General features: G+C 38.2%; 5 protein-coding genes across 5 annotated transcripts; 4 read left to right on the top strand and 1 right to left on the bottom strand.

The window, feature by feature from the left end:
- Nucleotides 1-268: 268 nt before the first annotated feature.
- Nucleotides 269-1751, top strand: ATC70_005596 (uncharacterized protein; the record flags this gene model as incomplete). The annotated part of the gene is made up of 4 exons (XM_064824881.1): nt 269-343; nt 400-436; nt 494-646; nt 742-1751. 4 exons carry the CDS (start codon nt 269-271, stop codon nt 1749-1751), a joined length of 1275 nt encoding a protein of 424 aa, XP_064680258.1.
- Nucleotides 1752-8506: 6755 nt separating this feature from the next.
- rpl22_1 (60S ribosomal protein L22) lies at nt 8507-9151 on the top strand (the record flags this gene model as incomplete). The annotated part of the gene is made up of 2 exons (XM_064824880.1): nt 8507-8984; nt 9057-9151. 2 exons carry the CDS (start codon nt 8507-8509, stop codon nt 9149-9151), a joined length of 573 nt encoding a protein of 190 aa, XP_064680257.1.
- A 158-nt stretch (nt 9152-9309) lies between these two features.
- Nucleotides 9310-10472, bottom strand: PPN1_1 (Endopolyphosphatase; the record flags this gene model as incomplete). Its single annotated transcript, XM_064824879.1, has 4 exons — nt 9310-9332; nt 9390-10047; nt 10097-10310; nt 10378-10472. 4 exons carry the CDS (start codon nt 10470-10472, stop codon nt 9310-9312), a joined length of 990 nt encoding a protein of 329 aa, XP_064680256.1.
- A 987-nt stretch (nt 10473-11459) lies between these two features.
- On the top strand, nt 11460-12715 carry ATC70_005593 (uncharacterized protein; the record flags this gene model as incomplete). The annotated part of the gene is made up of 5 exons (XM_064824878.1): nt 11460-11551; nt 11606-11717; nt 11776-11882; nt 11938-12235; nt 12293-12715. 5 exons carry the CDS (start codon nt 11460-11462, stop codon nt 12713-12715), a joined length of 1032 nt encoding a protein of 343 aa, XP_064680255.1.
- A 146-nt stretch (nt 12716-12861) lies between these two features.
- On the top strand, nt 12862-14665 carry ATC70_005592 (uncharacterized protein; the record flags this gene model as incomplete). The annotated part of the gene is made up of 2 exons (XM_064824877.1): nt 12862-14522; nt 14584-14665. 2 exons carry the CDS (start codon nt 12862-12864, stop codon nt 14663-14665), a joined length of 1743 nt encoding a protein of 580 aa, XP_064680254.1.
- Between the last annotated feature and the right edge of the window lie 470 nt (nt 14666-15135).

Here is a 15135-nt window from a genome sequence, read left to right as displayed (position 1 = left end):
TCTCTCGTCCCTTTATTTTATCTGACACCTGCCTGCTCTGATTGGAAGAGATCAAGGCTTTCCTGTTGGTGCTGTTTATATCTGGCTCTGTACTTACTACAACAGTCTCTCCTACTCCTTGTTTTGATACGTCACGAAGCGTTTTAGCTATAAAAATTCTTCGTTAGCTTCAACTCGTTTCTTTTTGTTTCCTAATTTCTCATTTAGATTAATTTTTTTTTGCTTTAAACGCACCAAGAAGATAAAAGAGATCGTTTTTAGCATATACATGAATTCTACCCAATCCCAGGCCTCTACTAACCCCAAACCCGTCTTGCATGGTGTAAGAATTAAACAAAGAAAAGTAAGTAAAGACGACATTTAGCTAAAGAATAACTTGGTTAATCGTTTGGATAATAGGGTGTCCAAAAAGCCAACGCTAAACACGAGCCTGAGAGTAAGTATCTATGAGAGGTATCTTGGCACAGACGTTATTTACAGATGCCTTTTCTAGTTTTCAGAGATCAATTGCTCGCACAATTAAAAACTATTAAGGAAGGTGATCTTGAAGCTATCTCTTCAAAGCTGGATATACTTGGTAATACGCTTGAATATCGTAAATACGGTGATTCTCTTTTCGAAATCCTTATTACTGGTGGTATCTTAGGTAAGTTTTGGCGATGAAAAGAAGCGAGAGAGAGAGAGAGAGAGAGAGAGAAAGAGAAAGAAAGGCTGTATATTGACCTTATTTCCTGAATACAGAACCTGGAGGAATTATTGATGATGATGCTGAGCGAAGCCCTTTCTGCCTTTTTGCAGCAGAAGATGATGCCGCCGTGATTAAAAAGTATGTCGAGGTCTTTAACAAACTGATCCGTCGTTACAAATACTTGCAAAGAATCTTTGGAGAGACACTTCAAAACATCTTGCAATTCATCAACAAGTGGCAACCCGAGGAGAACTCCAAACTGGCCAAATCCACTGGTTTCTTTATCTGCAACCAACTTGTCCCCTCGTCTGTGTTGAAGGTTCTTTTGCAAGACTACCTTGTCAAGGATGGTCATGCTCTCAACTTCACCACTACTGTCTTCCGCACCGTCTTGGATGAACAAAACATTGAACAACTTGGCCGTATCTTGGCTAGCGAAGGTTTGAACTCTCGTATCATCGAATTCTTCCCCCCCAACAAGCGTGATGAAGACTGCCTTGTCCGTCACTTTGAAGCCGAGGACATGAAGGAGTTGGTCGACTATTACCGTAGAAACAAGAAGAACTCCATGAAGGGTTCTCTTTTGGCTGACTTGACCGAGCTCTTGCAAGGCGATTCCTCTGATGCCGAAGTCACCAGTTTCATCAAGAGCAACATGAAGGAAGCCAGCTTGACGGAAGCTGATGTGATTCCCATCATCTGGCAATCCATGATGAACACGGTGGATTTGATGGGTCGTGCTGACCAAATCGAAGCTCAAGTTTTGCGTGCTATTGCTGAATGGAGCAAGGTTTTGGAATTCTTCTGTGGTTCCCCCAAGACTGAAATTGTCCTCTTGCAAAAGGTTCAATCCACTTGTTACGATGATGTTCGATTGGCCAAGTACTTCCGTCGTATCATCCAAACATTGTACAAGAACGACGTCTTGTCTGATAACGCTATTCTCTATTGGAATGACAAGGCTCATCTTCCCCAAGGTAAAACCATCTTTTTGAAGCAACTGGAACCTTTTGTTGTTTGGTTGAGAGAAAATGAGAGCAGCGAAGACGAGGATTCCGATTAAGATATGAAAAGCAACCTTACCTCTATGTAAATAACATCGTATTTACCCCCCCCCCCCCATTTTATTACTTTTTTTTTTTTTGATTACACATACAATTCTTTTGCTTTGTTATGAATAAACCGCTCATTATTGGTTCTTTTTGTTGGTTGCAGTTGATTTGATAGATAGTAATTGTGCCCTGTGTTACGAGCTCATCTTCAGTGTTGTGCATGAAAGCAATGTTTATGTTTGGACGATCAAGCATCCTTTTTATTTGAAGAGCGTTCAGTATGCCATGTCTAGTTTTCAAAAGGATGATTTTTTTTAATAGTACAATTCAATGGATTTAGACAATGCCTAAAGATCTTTCTATCCAACTCTTTCTTGCTACATACCAGCATCTATATTCTTCACGACGTCTACTGCACCTCGTCTTCCCAACTGAGATACTCATGATGATACCGTCCGTAATATATTTATGACAAAGACAGCATGTTCGTAGCAGATGGAAATCACGCTGCCACTGTACGATATCTCAACTCCTAATGTACTACCAGCATTGGTGTACCGGATGAATTCATCAACATCGTATTCAGAGAAGATGGGTTGCTTGTATTGTAAAAGCTACCAGGAAAAGGATGTCAAAGCAACAAATATCGCACTGTATGAAAACCGTAGTTTGCATTTTAAAGGCTTAAACCGAGGACAAAACATATATATATATATATATATATACATCTACCTAGGCCAAGCAGGCAAAATACTGGAAGACGGTTGTTGATAATTTTCTGATTTGGATCAAGTGCAAGAAGCTCAATAAATTATACATTCATGGTATTGCTAGATGACTTGGGCATTACAGAATGGAGTAAACGTAATGAATAACATCTTTACATTGCTAATTTCAAAGTATGATTCCTTTTCAAATCAATGCAATGTTGCTTCAGTTCTATAATCAAATAGCCTGGGCTGTATTATGCGTCGTGATCACTCTCCTAATCGTTGCATGAGTTGCCCTCAAGAGGATGTATCCCTTTATAACTGACCAAATTAAACCAGAAAAATTTGAGAATATAGAGATATAACATAATGTTTAATACGGATGCAGAACTAGTCTTAAGAATACTTGCATACAGTATGCATGGCATGTTAGTTTCGAGAAATTTCAAGCGAGCCTACATTTAATGCCCTGATAACCACTGCCATATTCATTCTTACTGAAACTTCACTAAAATATAATCTTATAGTCTTTGCTATCAAGAACCCATTGTAATGGTAATAATAACTCTTCTATATAATACTCCACGTTAATATCAATAAAATAATTTGTATATCAGCGAACAGCATACTAGCAGCGCCTCTTACTACTCAAACATATGCAAAACACAGCATATTTTGGGTCTATTTGAGCTGTGTTTTCTCGAGTTAGAAGCCATTTCAGGCCGCTTGAATAGCACCAAACCATTGCTTTCATATGGCAGTTGCTTCCTGACACCTTTGCTCAACTTTTTGGGGACCAAAAAAACATGGCCAAAATTCGACCAAAAAGCATGAGGTACCCCTCATGCTTTTCATCGAAAATCAAACTATCGTGTTTTTGACATCAAAAACAAGCACTTTTACTATGGCATATATTATATCAAATTGTTGCTATGGATCCAAAGTAACCCCTGAAATCACTTTTGTGAAACCCTAATATATAAAATTTTGACATTTTCGCCAAAAACCTTATTTCACATTATCTGAAATTACTCGACAAGTTTACTAAAAAAAACGCCTCTATTATTTAGCACTATTGGATGCGCCTTAAAAAGTACTCCAAGAATGCCTAAGGTTGTATGGGGTAGTCATCAATAGTCATATAGTCGAATTTTGCAAAATAGATCAATTGAGTCGAAACTGAGAGAGATTTGGCCAATCTGAAGCAAAACTGTTAAACTGAGTTTAAATAATTTTGGCTGGCAAAATCAGTCATGGAGGTAGAAAGCAGTGCTTTTGAGAAGGAAGACGGATCAAAAGATGTTATAGCTTAGCCGTAATACTATTCATTACTTCACTTACATATTATCGTAACTCGATTCATGTAATATGGATGGCTTATGTAAATGTAAAGTGCAAAATTGTCATCCTATCAGAATTACACTTCATATTTTGAATGTAGACCCTACTAGATACATACTGGTAGTTGCTCACTGACCATTATTGAGCTTAGATGGCTAGTAGAAATCACAATTTATTGAGACATCAGCAGCGCCATTATAGCTTCGCCAAGACAAAGCTCTAAAGCATAAATTGTTTGTCGTTCAATGATGAACCTTGAGCCATTTAAGCCAAAAGTAGATCATGATGATTAGCAATTCAATACTGTTACATATGATAATTTGTGAGGATAACGTACTCACAAATCAAGTAAAGTTTGATGCAGAAAAAAGTTTGCTCGCCATTTAGCACCATTTCAGTAGTTTGCAAGATATTTTATGATGATCCAACTGTGTAATCGTATAACAATAGCAAAACAAAACAACAAAAAAAAACATTAATTCTAGACTATCTTCTTTAAAAGTAACCACAAAGAATGCTTTCAAGAGAGCTGTGGCATCAGAGAGAACTAAAAATCTAGCCCCTCGAGCTTTTTCTGTTGATCTGAAATTTCAAATGCAACAGACAAATCATACCATAATGAAATTTCAATTATTTATAGCTTGGAAACATTGGTATCACACTAATTGCTCAAGCTATTTGCTTATATAGCATTGTTGGTATATTTTCCAACAACAACATCATCATCAGCCAATCCATTAGGATAGAAATTGAGCCAACTTAAGAAACATGTTCCATAAATGAGCGAATTCCGTAATAGTGCTTCCTTGTGCTCAAAAACAACTGCTCATAAACAACGTATATGTATGAACAAGATTTGCGTAGCATTGGATTGACAATAAAATGCAGTATAGAGAGATTCGTTTCATGTCTAAAATTATATTTAATTATGGTTAAAGTTTCAAGCAAACCTAAATTTATGTCAAGTCTTTTTTGATGCTCATCTGCTAAAGATCAATGTAAATGGGCTGTACTTCCAGAGGATGCATCAGTACTTTTTGATCATTTGCTTCAAAAAACATATACATTTTGTGGACACGAGCCGTATCCGAATAATTTTGGGCGTAGCGGTGAGAACTGAATAGACAAATAAACTTTATTTCCTGGTAGTTTTGTAAGCTAAAGTAATCGAGATATATATTTATACATACAAGCACAAGAACACAAGGCGTAAACTTTGTTCTCGTTCTTTCGTTTTGTTGTCAGACACAACAGAAAGGAATATTGACTTTTGTGTTCAGTAGAAATAAAGCAATTTAGGAGATTCGGAGGCTCCTTGTCCACTTCCTCCTTTCTATTATTTGTCAATAAAAAGCTAAGCAGCACTCAAATGACATGAAAATCACCATCGTGGTAATTGCATGATAATTTAGTCCATATACAAAATGACTTCATGATGAATATGAAAATTTGTATTGACACATTTGACGAGCTAAATAAATGCCTCCCCCCCCCCTTTTTTTTTTTCGTAGAGGATTGATTGATGTAAAGTGGCACAAAGTTTGGATACTAACAGAGGAGATCACAGGAACGAAACCTAATAAAAATAGAGACCTGCTGTTTGACTATCGTACCTAGTGCTGATCTGATTGGTACAAATCAAGGATGTATGGCCCTCGCTTGAGATGTGATATAGTAAACTACTAAGAACACATCTTGAAATAGGATAAACAAAAACCCAACTAGAATGGTTTTGATGTTGATGATACATTTGGAACCATTTTGCATCATAATTTTTGTCGCTCCTTCTGATAACATCACAATGTGTGCGCTTTGAACTTTTTTACGATTTTTTCAGGCACGGACACTTTTTTTGATTTGCATTCTAATACTTTTCTATCAACACAAATGGCACACTATAATATCCACCGCAATGCCTTATACGATTGTTATCCCGGACAATCACAAATACATACCTTTTTAGTATACCGGCCGTCATTCGATGTCTTGATCACTTCTCGCAGCAACAGCATCAGTATCATCAGTTAGTCGCAAGTGGTCTTTTTTAGATTGAGATGATGTTTACATGTTTATTTATTTACATTGAAAAATCGGCATCAAACATGGACCAGGAGCAAGAGTATATACTTCCATAGCAAGTGATGTGATGGTTATATCATTGATGCTTATTCAATGTAGTGTCAAAGCGTTCTTTTTTTTTTTTGCTATTCAGAAAGTGCAACCACGTTTTTCCCATGTAGCTGTAGACCTGCAATAGCAATTTAGCCCATCCGTTTGTTGTTATTATTGTTTGTAAAGTGTGGATACAATAAGGTAGGACCATTTTATTATTATTTTAGTAAACATTTCCGCCCAATTTCTTTTTCCTTCTATTTGGTGTAAATGTCAAGTATACAGCCATATGACATGTGTGATATGTGCGTGTGCGTGTGATTCTATTTTAGCACTAGCGACTATCCTGTCAGTCGCATCAAACTTGGAGAGGGGTCAAAAAAACAAGAGACAGACTAGACAAGATTGGGTACAAATTGTCATCAAATGTATTACAAGGTTTTTTTTTTTTTTTTTTTTTTTTTTTTGTCAAGGTGGAAGATCGATAGCAGATATATTATTAGGATGGTGGTCGAGGAGCAATAGCTTTAATTAGAAACCTATTCTAACAAATTATCAAAAGAAAGATGCAGTTGATTCATCAATGTATCAGATAAAAAGGATATAAGATGTAATGATTTGACAACAACAACAATATACAAATACGCCACTGTCTAGGTATTTCATGATCTGGAATTATCAATCGTATTAGAGATTGTTTCATGATAAGAGACCCAAGAACAAAATCTAAAGATTATAAGGCAATCCGAAAGCCTGTTGTTGCCCAAAGTTTATATCTGTCTTGCAAAAAAAAAAAAAAAAAAAAAGGTATAAAAAGGTACCCCTTCATTGACATTTCCCTCTTTATTTCTCTTTTGCTAAATCAAAACAAAGCAAATTCAAATCAATTATAACAACATGTCTCAATATATTAAACCTTTGAATTTACAAGGCGGCCAATGGTAAGTACCTGAAAAATGCATGCTGTCAAAATCATGGTATTAATTCAATTGTCATTAGCTCATGGTGCGGAAAGTATGGCCATAAAAGACCCACATGCCCTCTGCTCAAGTAATATCCTAGCAACTCCAACATTCAACATTCAACAACCACTATACAATGCATATCCCACTCTAAAAAAGCTTCTCCGTCCCATTTATACCAATTCAAAAGCAAAATTTCATTCATTATGTTCGTTTTCTTTAAACTTGCGCGTTCTATTTAACAAAAAAAATATGTACATATTCACATGCTTTCATTTTTATCATTATCTTTCATTAGCTACATGATATATGACCCATTTTTCAAATAATAAAAGCAAAAAACAGTAAAATTTTTCACCATTCTCTATTTTGATGGGCTGTGCGCTTTCTCATTGAATCGTGATGTTGGTTGGCAGGCAGATCGGTTACAAATAAATGTCAAGTTTCTTTTGTGTGTATAACAAGAAGATAGGTTATGCTGCACAAAATGGTCCCATGAGTTTTTTCGTCTGCAAGAAGAACATTGGTTTTTAGAACAATCCATTTATAGGAAATCCGTTCATCTTTTTTTTTCTATCCATCTTCGTTTGAATGACGATTTGATACAATGCTCAAACAAACAACATCTCCAACTGTATAATCCTCATTTAGTATTCGGGGAAGAAAGAAAAAGAAACCAGAGTGAATGTACGCAGAATAACAAACCTCGGAAAACGGAATGGAGATTTTGATGATTTCCCTGAAAAAGAATCAAAATCAAGGTTTGGGTATATACTTTGAGCGCATTGTAGCACAACTTGATATTTTGTGGGATCGAATTAGAGCAAAAAAGAGAGAGCGAGCGAGGGACAGAGAGACATGGGGTGGCCACATTCTCAGCTATAGTAATTTATATCGATCTTTGTGTAAGCTTCATTCACTCACTCTCTCTCTCCTTGCTCTGCAATTACAAAACTCCCCTCCCATGTATAACGTGCTACAACTGTAGGCTCTACTAAACATCACTTACATCAACCCTAAAGTGCGCTTTTTTGAATGATATGTGGCTTCTTCATATTACATAGTCTCCATGGTCTGGAACCACGAATGTATTTGTTTTTATTTGCAAAATAGTGGGCGGAAAATGACATCGACCTGAAAATAAAGGGGGTGAAATCTCATAGAATACAGCTTTACAAAAAGGATGATCCCTTATTCAAAAACACGGGCCACAATATTGCCTTTAAAATGGACACTGCTGTTGAAACATTTGAGGGCCTTCTTTTGTTTGCCATTGAAGCCTCATCTCTTGAGCAGAACCCGTTGTATTGCTCGTATCTTCACTGGATAGCACTCTAAAGTATAGATACACAAGTCCATGCAAAAAAAAGGGGCTCTAAAAGAAGACCATGGAAGGGGCTGCTGTATATTGTATTAATTATCATCAACTAAAAAGGGGAGGGGGGCATGTCTTCGTCAGTATAAAACAGTTTATTGTTGTAAAATAGCTCCTAAATCTTGTAAAAGATGCTCGGAAGAAGATGGCTATCAATCATAATAATAATAGCCCCTTAAAAAACAAAGATCCTCACAGAGCTTGTATAAATTTGAAATCACAATGCCCTTTTTTTTTTTCTTTCTCGTGTATAAGATTTTGCATAAATGACTTTTGACCAACGACCACCAGGTGAAGAGCATGATGAGCATTTAATGTTTAATAATGACATGCTAAGTTGGTCATCTCAACAATCACCTTATAATCAACCACCTCCACCACCATCACAGACACCGTTGGATATGTCACTGCAGGCAGTTGTATCATCAAACGGTAATACGCCTACAACACCATCGCCAGCTACAGCTATTGTGCCATCATCAGCGCCTACTGCGAGTACAGTTGCTACACCATTACCTACGACCAACACGACGAATCCTGCCTTGGCTCCTCCCCCTCCCATGCTGGATCCTTCAAAGCAATATCATCCTGAATGGGGTGTTATCAAGGACCAAGATTTTCACCCATTGACCTTGAAGCACCAACGAGATTTAGAAAATTTATATACGACAGGAGCAGCCATTGCAGACTTTTATTTTTGGCAGGCCAATCTTGGAGGTTATTGTATGGCAGACATGGTGCAAGGTAAAACAAAATTGTGTGTTAGTGTGATGAATACCTATTTTAAAATGGTGTGCATCATGTATATATTTGCAGGTATCGTTGTCTCGTCTGAAGGCGCTTTTGTGTTGGAAAGAAAGATTGTAGAAGGTGCGCCACATCCAGGAAGAAGGAAGAAGAAGCGCGCATAAAGGTAAGAGCTCAAGCAATCATCATATCTAAATACTTTTACTCAATCGTCATGACTAGAGAAAAAGAAACGAAAAAAACACACACACTTTATTACTACACCTATTAACTATTAACTATTGTTTTTTCCCTTGCCATCTTGATGCTTTACTGTTACCACTTATTGTTGCTGACGGATGGGAGCTATATTATATACATATATTATTATCTTACGCTATCATGATTAAACAGAATATTTACCGAAATAAGGATGATTCATAGCTTCTTTGGCGGTAGGTCTATCTTGATGATCATATTGTAGCAATTGATCCAATAAATCAAACACTTCATTTGACATGTACTTTTGGTTTTCACTTGTAACGAATTTGCTCCAAGGCTTTACAGGGTATTTTCCCATCACTTTTGTAATATGAGGGTGTAATTTCAAATCGTACTTCTTGAGATATTCATACAACTTGTCAGTACCAATGACACGAGCAATCTTGACCAATTGATCATAGTTGTCTGCACCACTAAAGAAGGGTTCCTTTCTAAAGATCATACCAGCCAACATACAACCAAAACTCCATAAATCCAAGCTGTAGTCGTAGAAGTGGAAATCAACCAATAACTCGGGTCCCTTGAAACAACGGGATGCAACTCGTACATTGTATTTCTCTTGAGGATGGTAGAAATCAGCTAATCCCCAATCAATGAGTCGCAATTGTCGCTTTTCATGGTCAATCATGACATTGTGAGGTTTGACATCTCGATGCATGATACCCATTGAGTGAGAGTAGTCGAGAGCTTTTAACAATTCGTACATGTAGAAGCGGATGTCCATGTCGGTGAATCGAGGATACAATGTTCTAAAGTCGATATTGTTGATGCTTTCGAAAATCAAGCAAGGCACTCGAGACTTTGTGTTATGTTAGCCCATGACCTAGAGATACTCGACAAGCACTTACCTCTGGATCACGCACTACATCTAATAAACCAATGATGTTAGGTCCTCCTGTCAGGTTTTGTAGAATCTTGATTTCTCTCTTGATCTTCTTCTTCTTGACAGGTTTCAATACTTTGATGACACATTGCTGCTGGTTCAGAGCATTCACACCAGAGAATACTTCTGAATATTTTCCTCTGCCAATTTTTCTGCTAATTTCATAGACGTCCTGCGATCTGGTTGAGATTGTGTGTATCAATGATCTATTCTTACATGACCCGAAACCCGCAAACTTGTTCTTACCCCCAAGTCACTTGAAGTTGTTCGTAGTCATAATACTCCTTGGGCTTGTTGGTGTTTGCATAAGGATATGCCTTTGCAATACTCGAATCAGCCATGATTTCAGTTTTTCTGTTATTGCAAAAACCAAAAGCGAAAAGAAAAAAAAAAAAAAAAAGAAAAGAAAAAAAAAATCGAGGCAAAAGAGTACAAGAGTATAAAAAGTCATCTTGCTTTAATTTAAAGCCCAGTGATATTGGGCAAAGCAGTAGTGATACGATATATCATGGCTGATTTGTGTCGCTTACAATCAAAATGCTCAGGGCAGGGTGCTTTAGAGGTGATCCGTATCAGTATCTTTAGTGAAATTACTTTAAATTGAAAGATTTATCGAAACATGATGATGCTTGTATGTTAATGAGAGGATCATTTTGTTCAAGCCTCATTGCTGCACCCTTCTCTTCAAGAGAGATGATTCGTATAAGCTATTTCAGAGGCACAACATCGACAGTTGCTGTATATTTTTGTTTGCTCATAACTGCAATTCTAGTTTCATCGATGACCCATCGTCAGGCGGAATTGTTGCAAATGAGAAGGATGATGTTGATCTCGGGATGCCAATCCCGATATGCTTTTTACGCTCAAAGAATGTCTTTTGGAGCAAACCAGGCTTTCCTATCTGGTCTATGCAGCTTTCTTGAGGTTGAAAAATAGTACATCATGAGCTACAACGTCGGGCCATCAAGGATCCCATGGAACATTTGATGGGATAAAGACACTAATGCTATCAACATTTTCAGCACCTATTCAGCTGGTTTAAATGTAGTAAAATCTATATTTCTGCAATATTAAAGTCTATAGGCATTTGCCTTGATTTGAAAGCGTTACATTTAGCTTGGAGGCAGTCTTTGTTGACCGTTTCGTTCAAGTTCTCCATCATGAACCATGGATCCAACTGGTGAAAAGCAGTCAGTCAACCGAGCACTGTGTTTTGAACTGTGAGCACACTTGTCAAACCGAAAAAAGAGGAGCGCGGTCGCGTATTTGAACGAAAACACCTATTCTTGATTTCATTCCATTTCTTTACTCTATTGCAACATTTAAAAATGTCTTCATCAGCCATGGAAATCGACTCTAAGCCTGTGAAAGTAGCTACCACTTCAGCTTCAAATGAAGAAGATGGTTACATTCTACCTTGGTAATGGCAATGCCTAAGATGAATGCATGATGAAAAAGACTAACAAAATTTTAGGGTCGAAAAGTACAGACCAGAGTATCTAAAGGACATTGTTGGCAATGAAGATGCTGTGTCTCGTTTAGAAACCATTGCGAGAGATGGCAATCTACCCAATGTTATCCTGACTGTATGTAGTGGTTGGAAAGTGGGATGGAGATGTAAGATTGACAGCCTTTGATATATAGGGCATGCCTGGTATTGGTAAAACTACAAGTATATTGTGTCTGGCTCATGATTTGCTTGGTCCTTCTTACAAAGATGCCGTGCTTGAGCTAAACGCATCTGATGACAGGTAAATAGTATATATGCTTGCATTGGACAAATACTCACCAACCCCATTACCACAGAGGTATCGAAGTGGTCAGAAGTAGAATCAAGGCATTTGCTCAAAAGAAAGTGACTTTACCACCTGGCAAACACAAGATTGTTATTCTAGATGAAGCTGATAGTATGACAGGTGGAGCTCAACAAGCCCTTCGTAGAACCATGGAAATCTATTCCAATACAACTAGATTTGCATTAGCTTGTAATCAATCCAACAAAATCATTGAACCCATCCAGTCCCGTTGTGCAGTATTGCGTTATACCAAATTAACAGACGCTCAAGTACTGAGTAGATTAGAGGAGATTTGTCGTATGGAAAATGTGAGTATCAAAGTGTATGTCTGATGGAGAACATGCACTGACATGATGGGATGCTAGGTTCAATCGAACGACGAGGGTTTAGAGGCGTTGATCTTTACAGCTGATGGAGATATGCGCCAAGCCATCAACAATTTACAATCCACTCACTACGGTTTTGGATATGTCAATGCAGAGAATGTGTTCAAGATTTGTGATCAACCTCACCCTGTTGTAGTCCAGCACATGTTGGAGCACTGCGGAAAGGGAAAAGTAGATGATGCTGTTACCTTGGTGGAGCAATTGTACGATCAAGGCTACTCCTCGTTGGATATTATTACCACCATCTTTCGAGTGACAAGAAACTACAACGAAATGAGTGAACAAATTAGATTGGATTACTTGAAGGAAATTGGTTTTACTCATATGCGTATCTTGGAAGGGCATCAGAGCATCATTCAGTTGTCTGGCATGATTGCCAAGTTGTGTGATTTAGCTAAATAAATCAGTGTGTATAATCTTGAATCTGTCGTAGTGCCCAATGCTTCAGTTTGAACTCATCTCTTTCTAGCTTACGTAAAAGATGCGTAGTTGCCGTTCTCTCTTTCTCCCTCTCTTTTTTTTTTACGCGCTTCTTCAACATTCAATTCATGCTAGACAAAATACCAGCTGAAATCACCAGTGAGATCTTCTCCTATCTTTTGACACCAGATCTCTTGCAATGTATGCTTGTATGTCGATCTCTCACATCATTGGCACAATCTGTCATGGTGAACAACGTATCACTCTACTTCACATCAAACATCTATGCAGGCCTCGACTTTTTTCGTGTCAACTATTTGATGGCACAGCAAGTGCACTACGCAGACTTACGCATAGAAAGAGACTTTCGTGATCTCAAGCTTCTTCAAATGATTCCATCCATTCTTCCCAACTTACACAGCCTACGTCTCTATTCAAGACTGCAATATTACGATATCTCTGGTATTACTGTCACCAGCAAGTGCCAACGTACGCTTAAGGAGATATCTATGCATGGTTATGGCGCTGCCTATGCCGTAAAAATGCTCCAGGAAACCACTTTTAGAGCACTACAGTCGATTCGCGTCTCATTCCACAATTCACATGCAAACCCATCGACATTACATAGGCTTCGTTCCATGCACGAGCCTGACGTGAACAAGATGTTCATCAAATGTCTCAAGAATGCACCCAATCTCAAGCAGCTCGACATCAAAAATGCCACACTCTATGTATGCGATGTGGAAGATATGCACAATTACGCACCTGGTTTGCAGGAACTGACAGTAGCTACCAAAGGCGTCCCCTTTGCTGAACAGAAACTCACTATCGGCAGCCACATCAAACCGCTAATCAAGCTCAAGACGCTAAATCTTGCCATTGTGCTGAATGACCATGAGGTGGATGAGCTGAACGAAAATGTGATCAAGTGGCTAGAGTATGTGCACCACAAATACATTGGACTCACCAACCTTCGTCTGGAAATCATGGACCCTCATGAAAGCGAAATTCATTTGGATCGTTTTGGCTTCTCAAAGACGCTGCAGTCCATGAATATGATGAAGCGCATTGTCCAAAAGTTGGAAAACATGGAGAGAATAGAGTCCCAATTTTTTCCTTTTACTCGTGAAAATGTAGCCCTGTGCAACGGATTTCAGCTGCAAGCTGCCAAATTATGGGACATGCATGTCAGCATTGAACAGCAACTCAAGAACTTGCATGCATCCAAACAGGCGGATACCATCAAGGCTTTACATTTGGTGCTTTCCAAAGATGACCATTACACACGCCCTAATGCATTCAAACGACTTCTGGCTGACTATAAGATGAAACACTTGAGGAGACTGGATATTAAGATTGAACTAGAGCAACACATGTCGTTACCATATGCGCTGCCTGTATATATATTGCGTTATGTACCTGCTCTGGAGTCATTCTCACTGGATTACATGGAAATTAATGACGAAGTTCTGTCACTTTTTAAGGTCCAAAGTGGACTCAAACATTTCGAAGTGAATCTCTTTAGAGCTAGAGGTAATTTGGAAGCTACCAACGCGTTTTTTGAGAATTTGTTCAAGGCATGCCCTTTGTTGGAGTCATTTGATGTTAGATTTTCGCTGAAGGTTGCAGACACTTTCACTTGCCTGATTTTGGATCTCAAGAAGTATACAAAGCATCTCAAGAACATTCATCTGAGATACGATGAAGACAGTACATGTCTTTTGTTTAACGATGATCCCAAACGAAGAGGAAAGTTTTGGGAAACACATACAAGACAAGTCAGGGAACCGTAAGTGTTGATGTGTGTGTGTGTGAACGTGTAGTTACAATACTCATAATCCATTTGTTAGATTTACAATTGAGAAGCTCATAGATTTACGTTGCCATGACGACGCGAGACTAAAGATTCAGGCTTACGATCACTTGGAGTGATGATTGAAAGAACTGGACAACACGCAATATCGGCAAATGCATACAAAATAAACGCTATTATTTACTATCAGAAAGCAAGACGGGCAAAGCTCCTGATTTGGGAAGCATTTCATCGTAGCTTGCAATGATGAAAAATTCCATAGCAATGATTTCAAACGCAAGTTTTGACAAGATGCTTACAGGATCATCAAAAAATCTCCAGACCAAGCAGTAGCACCTTTTGATCCGTCTTCCTTCTCAAAAGCACTGATTTTTACCTCCATGACTGATTTTGCCAGCCAAAATTATTTAAACTCAGTTTAACAGTTTTGCTTCAGATTGGCCAAATCTCTCTCAGTTTCGACTCAATTGATCTATTTTGCAAGATTCGACTATATGACTGTTGATGACTACCCCATACAACCTTAGGCAAATGCCCCTGGTGGTAGGGCGAAGTGGTAGAACTCCCGTATGCCAACGGAAGGATCCCC

The sequence above is a fragment of the Mucor velutinosus genome (assembly GCF_035048745.1).
Source record: "Mucor velutinosus strain NIH1002 chromosome Unknown tig00001544, whole genome shotgun sequence".
Lineage (NCBI taxonomy): Eukaryota > Fungi > Mucoromycota > Mucoromycetes > Mucorales > Mucoraceae > Mucor > Mucor velutinosus.
Note: the sequence above shows the minus strand (reverse complement) of the source record. Positions and strands in the feature narration are given on the sequence as shown.